The sequence below is a fragment of the Ursus americanus genome, unplaced genomic scaffold (assembly GCF_024610735.1).
Source record: "Ursus americanus isolate L20-20 unplaced genomic scaffold, mUrsAme1.1.p SCAF_65, whole genome shotgun sequence".
Taxonomy (NCBI): domain Eukaryota; kingdom Metazoa; phylum Chordata; class Mammalia; order Carnivora; family Ursidae; genus Ursus; species Ursus americanus.
In genome coordinates, this window is record NW_028273647.1 from 1,280,762 (window position 1) to 1,295,502 (window position 14,741).

Sequence of the window (14,741 nt, forward strand, 5' to 3'; positions counted from 1 at the left end):
TCGGCTCAGGGCGTGATCCCGGCGTTCCGGGATCGAGTCCTACATCGGGCTCCTCCGCTGGGAGTCTGCTTCTTCCTCTCTCACTCCCCTGCTGTGTTCCCTCTCTCACTGGCTGTCTCTCTGTCACATAAATAAATAAAATCTTTAAAAAAAAAAAAAAAAAGAAGTGAAATTTCTAAGTAAGAAAAAGAAACAGATTCTCTAACAGAAGCACTTCCAGCAGGACATAAGCGTTTTCCTACAACTTTTCAACCACGCTACCCCTTCCCCCCTTCAACAGTGTCTCTCCACCCTCAGGACGCAGGGCAGCTGAGGACAGCGTGCATGGCCTGAGACCTGGCGTCAGCCTGCCGGCTCCGTACTCTTGAGAAAGCTACTGTAAGCTCTGAACCTGACCTTTCCCCGCCCGTGACATGAAGACACCACCACGGACCTCAGGGACCCGGCTGCGTTGCTCAGCACCCAGACGGTGAGTAAGTGTGAGGATGACCGTACACCCTGGACCTAAGTCACCCAGATGCAATCTGTCTCACTACCCTCTCCCCCTTCACACCACCGTCCAGGCGGGCTTTCATTCTGACCACGCCCCCACACTGCGCCGAGCACTTGCCAGAGTGTCCTCCAAGTCGCCAAACCCGAAGGCCAAACCTCAGTCCTCATCATGACCTTTCCTGACACTTCAGAGAGTTGATCACATCCTCCTCCTGGACACTTCTTCCCTTCTTCCCATGGGGCCAGTGCTTGTGGTCTTCTTCACACCTGCTCTGTGCCAAACACTGCTCATGTTCGTCCTTGAGCACTTGATGGCAGAGTGACCCGAGGCTCAGGCTTGCTTGTCTTCTCTGTGCTCACTCCCTCGGTGACCACAGACCGTCACTGCGTTTTCATGGCCACTTCCAGCTCAGACTTCTCTTCCAAGCTCCAAATGCCTATTTACAACTGCCTACATGACATCTCTACTTGGATCCCTAACAGAATCACAAACTTAAAATGCCTACAGTGAGCTCCCCATCTGGCCCTCTAAACCAAGTTCCACCCACAGCCTTCCCCCCATCTAGTTGCCCAGGCCAAGAGCCTTCTAGTCAACTCAACTCCTCCCTTTGTCCTCACACCCCTTATCCAATCTGTCAGCAAATCCTACTGGTTCTGCCTTTGAAATACATCCAAGGCCCAACTGCTTCTCACCACCTCCAGTTTTCCTGCTCCAATCCCAGCCTCCGCTGCTGCTCACCTGGTTCCCTGAACAGCGTGCCGACAATCTCCTGGTTGTCCTCTACTCTCCCCCACCCTCCAACCCCCACCACCAGTGTCTATTCCCAACACACTAGCCTTTCACACCTCAGCCGAATCTCAGGGCTCAACACTGAGGGAGGGACAGCTGCCCTCCGGAGCCGACAGCCAGCACCGCCTTACCCTAGCGACTCTTTGTTTGGACAAACAGCCCCAGAACCTCACAGCCCAATCTCTGTCGATTGTTCTCAGCTACCTGACGCTAAATAACCTATCTTTATTCACCAAATGGGGGGTTTCAGATGGGTCTCCAGGCAACCTTCCTTTCTGTCTACTGCCTCCCCACAGCCCATTAACCCTGAAAATAATCTCCATACATATTTCAGCAATTCAACTCCTCCAAAACTTTGCTTTGCTTTCCTAGAATTCTGATTGTAAAACACCTCCATCCCAAGTTCTGCCTTAAGAATGCAACACCCCAAAACAAATCAAGAACCAAGAACCTGATCTGTCCTGCAGGGGCTCAAGTGGACCAGGGCCCTCAGGTACATCAAGGAACCCGGGTCTCAGAGGAACACCATTAAGTCGATGCTGTACAAAGCCAGGCTTACTCGTGTGGCCTCACCAGTTGTCCAGAATTGGGGGAAACAATTATAGAAACACTGGTTATAAGGTTATTTTCCTGGGTTTACATATTTTCAAACAGGGGGGAAGGGGAGGGGAGGGCCAAACTAGAAGCAGCAGATTATATCCCGGTGCTCAAAGTTCCAGTGAGCCAAGAACGGGCTCTCAGTTCCCTGTCAGGCCTTCGTTCCGCTGCACATCACATTAAGAAGAAAAATTTTGTGTAACTTCTGCTAAATATGAAACTGTCTTGGGCTCTACCATGACGAACGATTTTTAATAGCTAATGCTGATGAAAAGTTATACTTGATATTCTCCCTCTTGTTTGGATCCACTAAGAAAAGAGAACTTATTTTGTGGCAAGCATTAAACACTACTTCATCCAGCATTTAGTGAAAACTACCCATGGGTCAAGCAGAAAACATGCAGAAACAAAATAACAAAATCTTTCCCTTAAAGATGCAGAAACAGACTTGTACCCAATAAATATAGCCCACTGGTACAGGAAGAAACATCGAAATGTGCAGGGAGGGTGGGGAGGAGACAAGGGATGTAAACAGCTGGGCATGGCCTTCTCCAAAAGACAGCAGAGTCACACCTGGCACAGCACACAGAACAGGTGCCTCTCGTAGCCAAGAAAGGGTAGAAGGAATCAGAGAAAAGGAGCAAGACTTCCAGGCCTTACTTGGAAACTGAAACTTCGTGACACAATTTTCCTTCCCTTCCCTAATACCTAATCCTGGCAGAAACAAAAGTGGGTTTGGGGGAGAAAGGAGAACAAAGGAGGAAAGTGAACTGACCCCCAGAAGGAAATGGAAAAACAATCCAGGGTCCTGCCCCTTGGACATCTAAGACAAAGACACTTGCCAAAGTCAAATTCAACGTAATTATAATGATTCTGAATTCTGAATCCATGAAGTCTAAGTTTATGGGGCTTTTACACCAAAGCAATGTATTGCTAAAATCTTACCAATGCTAATACCACAAGACAGATTGATGAATCTTCTATCAACGATCTGTCCTCGATTTACCACTAGGCCTACCAGAAAGAGCAGTCTTTGGAAATAAGACAAACTGGAATAGAATCTCAACTCTATAACCTCCCAACTGTGGAGTGCAGCACAAGTGCCAAGGTTACAAATTAACAAATCACAAATAACCCAATCTCTGGGGCTTAGTTTTCCTCTCATTAAAGTGGGGGAACTGCCACCGAATAGCAATTGCTAACATTTGTGAATGCTGAGCACATTTCACATTTCTTATGGCATCTTCACCACAACCCTGGGAGAGCACCCTTTGTCAGAGGAAAGAGCTAGGTTTAAGTAGTCAGTGAAGAGTTGGCATGGAGAGAGAGCTAGGTTTCGGTAGTTAGTGAAGAGTTAGTAAGTAAGCAGCCAAGCCAACATCTGAATCCAGAGCCCGTAAGAATAAAACACAAGTAAAAAGCACAGGCTCCAAAGCCAGACTGAGTCTGAATCCCAGCTTTGCTTTTTACTTAGTAACCTTTAACCTCTGTTTCAGTTATGCAAATGTGAAACAGGGGCAAAGGGTAGCCTCATTCAGGGGATTACTGCCAGAGACTCACCTAGGAGCTGGATGGCCCAGTGCTGACCCTGTTGGGGCACTCTTCTAGGGCACATGCTGCTACTGTCACAACTATCAGGGACAGGACTGTCATCCTGCCTGCCTCTCTCCACACATAAAAGGCACTAAACAACTAATATTTCTTCCCTCACCTACTCTGCAAAATCAACTAGCTTTTATTTGTTTCTAGTATATGTCAAAGAAACCTTAAGACAGATGAAAGAAAAATCAAAACAAAAGGAAAAACCAAAACACAAATGTAGCAAGAGAATTATACTCACAGTTCTGAAGGCCACGGTAACTCTGTGAAGAAATCAAACGTGGGTTTAAAGGAAATGCTCCCGGTTTCTCTTTCCTCTTTCCATAGTCCTCAGAGAACCTGACAAGGAGAGACAACATGCGCATTAAAACCCCCTTCCTTTCACTTCTTGAAGCTCTACTGAACTCACCCCTCAGCCAGTTCCATCACCTCCCACGCAAGCCTACTGGGCAACGCCTGGGATGAGGGGTGAGAAGAGGGCACCACGACCCTGTCTTCAAACCTATTTCTACTTAAGAAACACACAAGAAGGAGCACCTAGGTGGCTCAGTCGTTAAGCGTGTGCCTTCGGCTCAGGGCGTGATCCCAGAGTCCTGGGATCGAGCCCCACCTCAGGCTCCTACGCTGGGAGCCTGCTTTTTCCTCTCCCACTCCCCCTGCCTGTGTCTCCTCTCTCACTGGTATCTCTCTCTGTCAAATAAATACATAAAATCTTAAAAAAAAAAAAAAAAGAAAAGAAATACATGTGAAGCAACTGGAAACTATTCAAACATATCAAAAATCATAAATTAATGGTGTGGTTGGCTAATAAGTGCACGATACAATGACAGAGTATAGACATCTATTCCACTGCCTTCCATCAAAACTATACTAAAGAGATATTTTTTAAAAATGTTCTAAACAGGGGCGCCTGGGTGGCTCAGTCTGTTAAGCATCTGCCTTCAGCTCAGGTCATGATCCCAGGGTCCAGGGATGGAGCCCCAGGTCAGGCTCCCTGCTCAACAGGGCGTCTGCTTCTCCCTCTCCCTCTGCCCCTCCCCGTTTGTGCTCTCTGCTCTCTCTCCTGTGCAAACACTCACTCCCTCAAATAAGTAAATAAATAAAATCTTTTTAAAAAATGTTTGAAACAGCACAGGGAGAACTGAAAGGAGAAAAAAGCCAAGATTTTTGAAGTACTGAGGAAATCTTCTAACATGGAAGATTGAGACCCAAACAAAAAAGTAAAAAGAAGAAACCTGGAGGAGACAGAAACTATAACAGACTGAAGTAAATGAGTCAGCAGGCCCAAGAAAGCCAGGTCCCAATTCAGCAGTGGAACACACGGGAACCACTTCCACTTGCACAGCAGTGTCCTAGAAGACCAGAAGTGGCAGCAGCAGTGTAGACAGAACGGGAGTAAAGAAGGCATAGCCCCAAATACAGAGGAGCCGGGGAAGGCCATGGAAGCTGAAACCAGAACCTCAACACCAGGCACAACGTGACGCCCCCTCACTCTGAAAGAAGATGGGAGGGGGCATTCCCCAGAAAAGTAGAGGCATCTATGGACTGAAGTCACCCTGCCCAGCTGCACTGAACAGACCTGGACTTAATGACCGTATATACAGTGAACAGTGAATTCTCCAGCTCTCCTACAACAGACCACACACGCACACCGCTGGCTTCCAGATTCTGAAGTCAGAATTGTGCCGGAAAGGGACTGGAGAATATTTCTGGGGAATCTGATCAGCTCCAAAAGACAGATCTAAAGATACTAACCCTGGGGACCCCCAACACATGGCCCACCCAGAATACCCTGATGTAAAAGTCAAAGGGCCCCACCACGTCAGACAGGAGAAGGAAGGAAACAACCTAAAAGAAACAGAGACTATACAAACTATCAATAATATAGAGGTAAGACAACACTGCAATCAATAAAGAAAAACAGGATGTTCTTCTAGAAAAATAGAAAAAGAGCTCTTGGAAATCTAAAGAACATTTCTGAAATCAGAAATAATAAACTAAAGAAAAGTTTCTCTCTGTTCTCCCTGAACAGAGAATAAAAAAGCACCCCCCCCCAAAAAAAGGCAGAAAAGGAGGAGCAAAGGAAGGAAGAAGAAGAAGAAGAAAAAGGTATTAAGATAATTACAACCTTTGCCCAGGACAGCCAAGTTCCGGATAATAAGACTTCCAGAAAAACAAAATAAGGAAAAGCAAGAGAGAAAACCTCAGCACAGTAATGCCAAAGAGTATTCCCAGAACTGAAAACTCCCAGTTACCAGAATGAAGGGACCCGCTGAATATGCAGCACAGTGGATGAAAACCGACCCACACAAGGTACACCATCACGATATTCCAAAAGACTTGGACAAATTGTAAAACTCCTACAAGCTTCTAAAGATGGGAGGGGGGAAAAGTTACATACGAAGGAAAAATGAGAATAGCTTCTGAATTCTAAAACAGTAACATGAAAACAAGAAGGCAATGGAGCAATCTTTGAATTTATGAACAAAAATGAATTCCAATACAGAACTCTATACCCAGCGAAACCATCAATCAAGTTTCAATCATGCATGGTCCCAAAAGGTTTGCCTCCTAAGCATCCTATGTCAGAAAGCCCCTGGAGGAAGTCTTCCACCAAAACACGAGCATCAACAAAAAATGAGCAAGGCGTGAGCTTCCATTAGAAGGGATAAGGGAATCCCCAGGACGACGATGAAGGGAGATTCCAGAATGGTGGCTGTGCACCAGGAGAGAGGGAAACAAGTCCAAGCCGGAGCAGTGTTGCTCAAGAGGAGGGAATGCTGAAGGCTGTCTTCAACTTGTCCAAAAACACTGTACTATCTTTTTAAAGTAATTAACGCCACCAAAAGGAAGAAGTCAGTGAAGAAAGACAAAGACAAGAGTTGCCACAAACATAAAATCCAACTGTGGACAAAAGCCAAACGATGAGAACAAAGGAACATCCAGGGACAACACAATAAAAGACCGAAGGAGCAAGCAGCTCAGAAAAGAAGAGAACGGAGATCTCCAGGAAACTGTCTGCCAGAAATCAAATGTGAAGAAGAGATGAGTCTGTATGACCATGAAGAAAAATTACTAAGAGGCTACTGGAAGGTATGGGGAAAATAGGTCTGGGGTAGGGGGTAAATTACAATAGGTATAAAAAGGGTTAAGAATGTGGGGGACTGATGGGGCACCTGGGTGGCACAGTGGTTAAGTGTCTGCCTTCAGCTCAGGGCGTGATCCCGGCATTATGGGATCGAGCCCCACATCAGGCTCCTCTGCTGGGAGCCTGCTTCTTCCTCTCCCACTCCCCCTGCTTGTGTTCCCTCTCTCGCTGGCTGTCTCTATCTCTGTCGAATAAATAAATAAAATCTTTAAAAAAAAAAAAAAAAAGAATGTGGGGGACTGAAGAAAGATGAGTACCTGTCATAATGCCCTGGGCGCACCTCTATCACAGGACTTACCCACTGTACCATCATCACTGACTGACTTCTCTGTCTCCCCTCCTCGGCTGCAAAGACCTTTTGGAGAGGATCATTTCTCATCCAGTTATCACCCTGCAGAGTCCAGTACAACGCCTGCTACAAGAGTATACACAAAAGCAAAGGGTTTTTGTATTTTTTTGCATTTATTCGGGTACTGAGTATCTACTACACATACCTGCTATCCTTCCGGAGAACTAGAATTCAAAGACATATGGACCTTGCTTGCCTTTAAAGAGTTTCAACTTTTTTTCACACCTGAGAAAACAAATATTTCTCCTATATCCTCACTCTCCCCAAAAGATGAAAAGTTCACCAGGGGCTTACAGAACTTTAATACTCCGGCTATCACTAATGGATATGGAACCCAAGACCTGATGACACTTGCTTGACATTGTACGCATTGTGTAATATGAAAAGAGTGCCGGCTTGGGTATCAGGACACCTGGTTTCTAGTACTTTAGAATTACTCCTTTTGAAGAAGAGGAAATCCCAACTCCTTGATATGACCTGTCGGCCCCTGAATGATCAAGCCCAGTCTGACTGTCATGCTATCTCCCGTGAATCCTACAAAGCAGCAACATTAAGCCATTTTCGGTGTACAGAACAACCTGTGCCCTCCTCGACACCTCCTCCACCTGGACCTTCTTCCCCGGGCTGACCTGGACGCATGTGCGGTGGGAGCCTTGCCCTTCCCCCAGGTGAGACACCTCTCTCCTGTCCCCCTCAGCACGCCTTCACATGACACCAGTATCTGTGGAGTGGCTGACAAATGCCATGCACGGCCCCAGGCCCCAGGACACAAGGCAATAGACGAGAGAGACGCAGGACTCTGCGGTGGTGGAGCTTCCCGTGCAACAAACTAGAGCGGATGTTAAATCGGGCCTGTCAGTGTCTTCCTCCACCCAAACAGCAAGATTCTGGGGACAACGACAGCCTAAGTTCCGCAGCCTCAGCACCGCCATCCCAGACAAATATTTAAAGCACTATTAAATAAAACCAAAGTGAAGGTCAAAAAGCCCCAGTGCCTGCAGCAGGTGAGTACCATTTGCTCTTTAAAAGCCCTCTTTTTCTACTGTCGTTGTTTGTTTGTTCGTTTATTGCCTCTTGTCTGTTAGGAGTATAAACCTGAAAATGTCATTCAGGGAAATCTTGCGAGTCCGCTGGAACTGGCTTTATTCTCCTTACTAACCGCAAACACAAGACAGCCCAGTTACTCCCCACGTCTGGTTTCTGTTCGCCACTCTATAACCAACAGCGCGCACTGGACCGAACACCTAAAACACACGATCAGAACACATGCACTTGATGCGTGAATGACCTAATGATGAATAAATGAGCGTATACACTGGCTTTGAGGGCCTTATAATTGCTCCTCACTCTAGTTTCTATTTTAAGGAGAATTCAAGCAGATAGCAACACCGCATTTATCAACACTGGACCTGCTGGATGTCTGCCATTTGAACTGCAGGCAGCTTAGGGCCACGTCCAGCATGGGACTACTAAAATACAAGCATAACAATTTGAACTAGTTCAACTAGGGCAGAAAACTAGGTATTTCCCCAATCCTATAATAAAATGCTTAAATTCTTTTGCTCCAGACAAAGAAAAATTAAACTTGGCTCATTATACAATGAAATAAATTGCCAGCTCCTTGAAGGTATTTGTAAGATGGACACTCTCTACATTTCTGGCATAAGTGGGGACATTTATACGTACACGGGGTCCTCAGGCTACTCTGAACTCTCTTCCCCCTAACATGCAAATGAGAATTTCCCACCAGTCACAACACACTCTGAATCTATGCTTCCTGAACAGGTAACATACTCCACACGATCACTTTGCTTCTAATCGTCTCGTTTCAGTGCACAGTCCAACCTGGACAGTCCCTGACACCCACCTCTCACTCACCCGGACAACAGTGACAACCTGCCATCTGCGGAGGGTGTGGTGTCATAGCAATCTCTCCCAAGTGCTTTACAAGCACCAGCTCTGGAATCCTCACAGCCCTAACTGATTACTACTCTTGTTCCATTTTGCATGTGAGAAAACAAAGTCCAAAAAAACTTAAGACATTTTCCAAGGTCACACAGCAGACAAGGGAGAGAGAGATCAGGCATTCAAACACCAGCTTACCTTAGAATCATGATGCTATTCTGGCTTCCCAAGTTACCCAGATATTATTACTGCTAAAACAATGGACATGATTTGGGCTTTCCAAAGCAAACATGACAGAAAGATTCTTTCTGAAGCTGAGTAACAGTCAACATGACACCCTGCCATATTAGAAGATATCTGGCTTGAATTAACCATGCAGGCTGAGCCCCTGGCAAGAAATGGTCCGCTTGATGCTAACTGCCAAATAAAGCCCAAAACCACTGTTTCTCAATGCACAACATTCTAACCATTTAAATTATCTGTGAAGGTCTCTAACATCCAAAATATATAACCACTTCACACAGGTGTCCCTTCCTCTAAGCTCAGTGTACCAAAGGTTTCTGCACTCAGGCAAGCCGTAGTAACCTGTACTCTGAAGAACACAGGTCAGAAGAAACTTTCTGAAAAACCAAAAATGTATAAAGAATGCAAACATGATTATGAAAGTTATCTGGGCAAACAAAAGCTTCTTTACGCTTCAAAATAATTTTCTAGTCAAACACATTCTAATACTAGACAGTGGAGCAGCTCATAGGTCATAGGTCACCGCATCCCATTCATCTGTGTGCCAGCGCATGGTACAGGGTCTGCGGTCCAACCGGTAGTAAGCTGCTGATGATGTGAATACATTAGGGAAATGAAGAGGCAATATTACTAATTGCTGAAAAACCGGTATTAGGAACAACAACAACAACAATAAATCGCCCGTTCTACATGCAGAGTACACGGTGAATACCAACTGCTTGCACTTCTTAGATACGCTGGTCAAACTCATCAGGGAATAAGATTAGCTTTTAAATCCCCACAACAGAAATAACTACATCACTGGGAACTGTATTTGCTGAACCTCAGGCTGATTCTTCCCTAACTAGCCATGTACTAAGAACTATGTTCTGTCACATGTGTCAAAGAGTTATGATAATCTCCACTTAACAGATAAGAAAACAGATTTAGAGCTTAAGGAACCTGGTCAACATGCAGGGAATAAGAATCGAATCTGAGGTTCAAAGCAAGACCTATCCAACACCCATCCTCTTAACCACCATTCTGTTCTACACTGTAAATAATATCCATAGAAAATTCCACTGCGCAAAGGCTCATTAAAAATACGAAAGAAACACTATTCTACTCAAATTAATTAATAGGCACAGTTAACATATTCAAGACAAGACAACACTTCAATTGTACACATATGAACGAATGGGCTACTAAGGTATACCTAAGGGTCATTCTGTCTACCTGAGAGAGGCACCAAAGGAAGGACCCATGAACCAAATGCGTGCAGTACTTAGCAGGAAATCTCCTGCAAGGCCTGGGAGTGGTAAGTGATCAAGAGACACAGTCGTGCGGGCATCACTGGCCTCGGTGGAACTGGAGATCACTACCTGGACAAATGGAAGCAGTTTGCAAAGCGAAGGGTCCCAGATCTAGGTAAGGAAGACGAAGCACATTCCCTCCTGCCTCTCCTAGAAAGAGCAACTAGGAAGGCTGGAAAGAGTAACTGCAGAAGCTCTCTGACCACTCTGAAAAGTAAACTGGAGCAGGGGGATTAGGAAGCAAGACTGGATTTAAACCACGACCAAAGTCAGCAGATTTCAATACAATGGAAAGTCTCCTTGCACGATATCCTAAATGGGGAGGGCACACCCCAAACTTATTCAGCATAGGAAGAACCAGAAAAGCGTCAATTCCCGTGGGAGGAGAAAATCAACACAAGCCAATATCAAGAAGGAAACAAATATGACAATCAGCCCAGAGGGACTTTAAAACAACTACTGTACAAATAATTCCACAAACAAGCATACACACAACATACTCGATATCGCAAATTCTTCTTTTCCTTTTCTCTCTTAAACCCACTGGCTCTGGCCCCCACCACTCCACGAACTTCTCCCTCTAAGACTACCAACGACCTCTGCACTGCTCAATCCAATCATTAGAGCCCAGGGCTCGTCCTTTCGACAACTGACAAGAGCTGATCTCCCACTCATGTTCTCGTGATTTTCTTCTTACCCCACCGATGGCTCCCTCCTTCCAGAGTCGCCCAGGGCTCTGTCCTTTCTCCTCTCAGCTATGCTTACCTCCCAGGCAAGCTCATTCAAATGCTGCTTCTATGCTAACAAAGCTAAAACTTGTCCCTCCGGCTCAGCCCGACTGCCTGGCCTTGCGCTGGACTGACCGCTGTTCACTCTGCACCGCAGCCCCACCGCGGCCTGCTCCTGCGCATCACCGAGACGGCAGAGCTACTTCTCCCAAAACCCCTTCCCGCTACAGCTCAGGGCGGCGGGCAGTGAACGCTAATAAGAGGCAACGTGGGCAAAATGAAGAGAAACATCATTCTCTTCAATTCTGCCAGCCCTCCCAGCGGTAGGGATGGATTCTAATTCCCCGTACGACTAATTGTCGAGAATGGCCCGGGTTTTCCTGACCAAACCCTGGCAGGTGTACTCTCTGCCGGGCCTGCTTGTAGGCCCCTTGGGGAAGTGGAGCATCACCGAAGAGAACTCAGTGAAACGTCCGACACCTCCAAGCCCAGGTGCTGACTGGCCCGCCCCCTCCACAAACCTTCCTACACACAGCCTTCTCCGTTCACGACAACGTCCGCCTTCCAGCTGCTGAGGCGAGAAACAACGGACGTCATCCCTGCCGCCTGTCTTCCTCCCACATTCCCCATCCGGTCTTGTCAGCAAGTAATGTTGGTTCTTCCCACAAAAGAGGCCCAGACGCTGTCCCCTCGCCATCATGCTCACCAACACCATCGTGACCGGAGCCACCATCCCTCACCGAAATGACTACAGCACTCCGGAACAGGCCTCCCTGCTCCCAGCCCTGCCACCCTAGCATACACGCTCACCACGGCAGACCGATTCCAAGCCTAGATCAGACGGCATCGCTTCTCTGCTCCAAACCCTAAATGGTCCCTCATCTTACATGGATGACAACAGAGAGTCAGTGAAGGAACGAGGCGAAGGACTGAGCCAACTGGTGTTCCCCACACTGCTAGGCTGTTTGTTCAAGGGGTCAATGGGACTGAAGAAGGGGCCTCTGAGGGCAGTCAGTGTGGAACTGCTGGTGAGAACACTTTTAAAGATATTAAGAAAACCCTGATTTAATACAACCTGGAGTAGAATCTGCTAAGACACATTATAACTGATGACAGTAAAAATATCTGCAGAGCAGAAAAAGGGTTAGCTGGAAAATATACAATGATGAAAATATAAGTTGCTTAAAGCATTTAAACTATGGTTATTCAGTCTATCATTCATGAGCAGGAGCTTTGTGGAAAGTATTCGAACCCATCATGTGTTACTGAGCCAGTAGTACCAATGGCAACCTCATGAAATAGCCTGACTTGTCCTACCACACTGCAGTTCAATGGTTTGTGCAAGGCTCTGCTGTGACTTTTCAACCACAGAGCCAAGACTGAAATCTATTTGAAAAAGACCCCCCCCTTTACTCATCACTATTACCAAACACTCAATTGCTTCGGAAATTAGCTTTTGCTCCTACATGTTAACATTTCTTCATGAGCTCAGCCTAAATTGACAAGGCACAGCAGCGCTCATATGAGGGACTTCGGGCAGTGACGGCATTTCAGTGGCTGCAAGCATCTTACTCACAAGCAACGTCCGACGCGGCCACACGGCTCCCCCGCCGCCACAAGTTAGAGCAGCGCCTGCTGACTCACTCGGAGGAGCGTGCAACTCCTGACCTCAGGGTGGAGTTCACGCCCCACGCTGGGCATAGAGGCTAATTAAAAATGAAAAAAATTAAAAGTTAAAGAGAGAAGTGGATTTGTGTCCCCACACAAACGTGTAGCAGATGTGTTTTGAGCTCAAACTACAGTTCCAGCGGCATTTCTCAAACCTCAATGCAAGTACAATGAAAATTCACGTATCTCAAACCCACTTCACCGAGCAACTGAGGCACTTCCATCAGACCATCAATCGGAGAGAGGAATCTGTGCTGTAATGACGTGCGGAAAGGCAAACATCAAAAAGAATCTAGTGGAATTCTATCGATGTCTGCCAAACGATGAATACACTAAACTGAAATGATATGCTTCCGAACTGGTATCAGTGTGCAAGAGCACCTACGAGTATGCGGACACTGTCAGAGATGACATCTGTAACCTTCCGTGCAGATCAGCCCCGAGACTGAACATTTGTCATTGGTTGTGATGATACGGAACACTACCTGTGAGCTCCAATTACAAAACATGTTATCCAACCCTCCCCCGAAAAAAAATTCCATTCTTATTAGACCTGTATTAAAATATATATACATACTCAACTATTATTTGAAATTCTGTCAATAAAAATTTTATAGATATTAGTGTTCTCTCCTGTTATGTAAGTACTTACATAATATCCTTCATTTTGCCTCTTAGTCTGCAAAACCTAAAATATCTACCATCTGCCCCTTCACAAAGAAGCCTGCCGATCCGTTTCAGTCATCTTCCCCAGATCTTCTGACCACAGGTACAGCTAAGGCACATACCACATATCTTTAACTTCTCAGCTGTTTTTTTCTTTTTAACTTAAGTCTGTCATTTTACCTTTATTCCTTATAAATTTTACCTTGTTGATTTTAGCACTTCATTACAACCTGTCGAAGTATTTTCAAATCCTGATTCTAAAAATGAACGGTCTCCCAGCATTAACTCCTGTTCTTTACTCAAATTCTTGATGAAAACATTACGACAGGTGTCAAGTATGACACACTTCTGGAGACATCTTCACTTGGGTGCAGAAATTCTGGTATTTTAGTTTTGTGGCAAATTACACTACATGTGGTTGCAATGTATCTTCTACCTACGAGCAGTAATTTCTTTTCTTTTTTTTTGGAAGATTTTATTTATTTATGTGACAGAGAGAACACAGCAGGCGAGTGGGAGAGGAAGAAGCAGGCTCCCAGCGGAGGAGCCCGATGTGGGACTCGATCCCGGAACGCCGGGATCACACCCTGAGCCGGAGGCAGACGCTTAAGGACTGCGCTACCCAGGCGCCCCAAAAGCAGTAATTTCTTGAACTCCCTAGTAATGACAGGAATAACAATTTACTTTCTAGGCTGTATGCAGGAAAGGATTAAGCTTGCCCCAGGGAAGATTTGGCCATTGCCCAGCTCCTGGGAAGTCACCTCTGAGCCTTTGGAATCCCCTGCCTGATAAGGCGGTCTTTGTTTAGCTGGGGGCCTTTGGCCACACCAGACAGTCCATGCTAACAATTTGATTTCTGGTGGAGCCTTGCGCCACACACGACACCAGTTTGATCTCCAGAGGGACTGGAGACTAAACTCAGCCATGTAGGCAGTGCCTATGGGACAACCCCCAATACATATCCTGGACACCAAGGCTCAGGTGAGCTTCCCTGGTTGGCAGCATCGGTGCTGGGAGAAGTCAGCACACCTGCACTGCGAGAGGACAACTAGAAGCTCGTGCTTGGTCTTCCCTGGACTTCGCCCGGTGTGCCTTTCCTTCACTGACTTCTGTCCGCATCCTTGCCCTGTAATAAACCATAACCATGAGGATAATGGCTTCTCGCAGTTCTCTAAGTCCTTCTAGTGAACCACGGAACCTGCAGGTAGTCTTGGGGGCCTCCCAAACTCTAGGTCCTGATGATTTACAACGTCCTTACAGCAAC

The 14,741-nt window shown here is 46.2% G+C and overlaps 1 protein-coding gene across 1 annotated transcript in view; it reads right to left on the bottom strand.

Moving 5' to 3' along the window:
* The window catches only part of LOC123784912 (uncharacterized), a 127,960-nt gene that overhangs the window by 98,689 nt on the left and 14,530 nt on the right, over positions 1–14,741 (bottom strand). Inside the window, exon 2 of the mRNA XM_087860461.1 lies at positions 3,720–3,817. Within this exon, the coding sequence (XP_087716587.1) occupies positions 3,720–3,817 (98 nt within the window). The remainder of the gene's footprint in view (positions 1–3,719; positions 3,818–14,741) is intronic.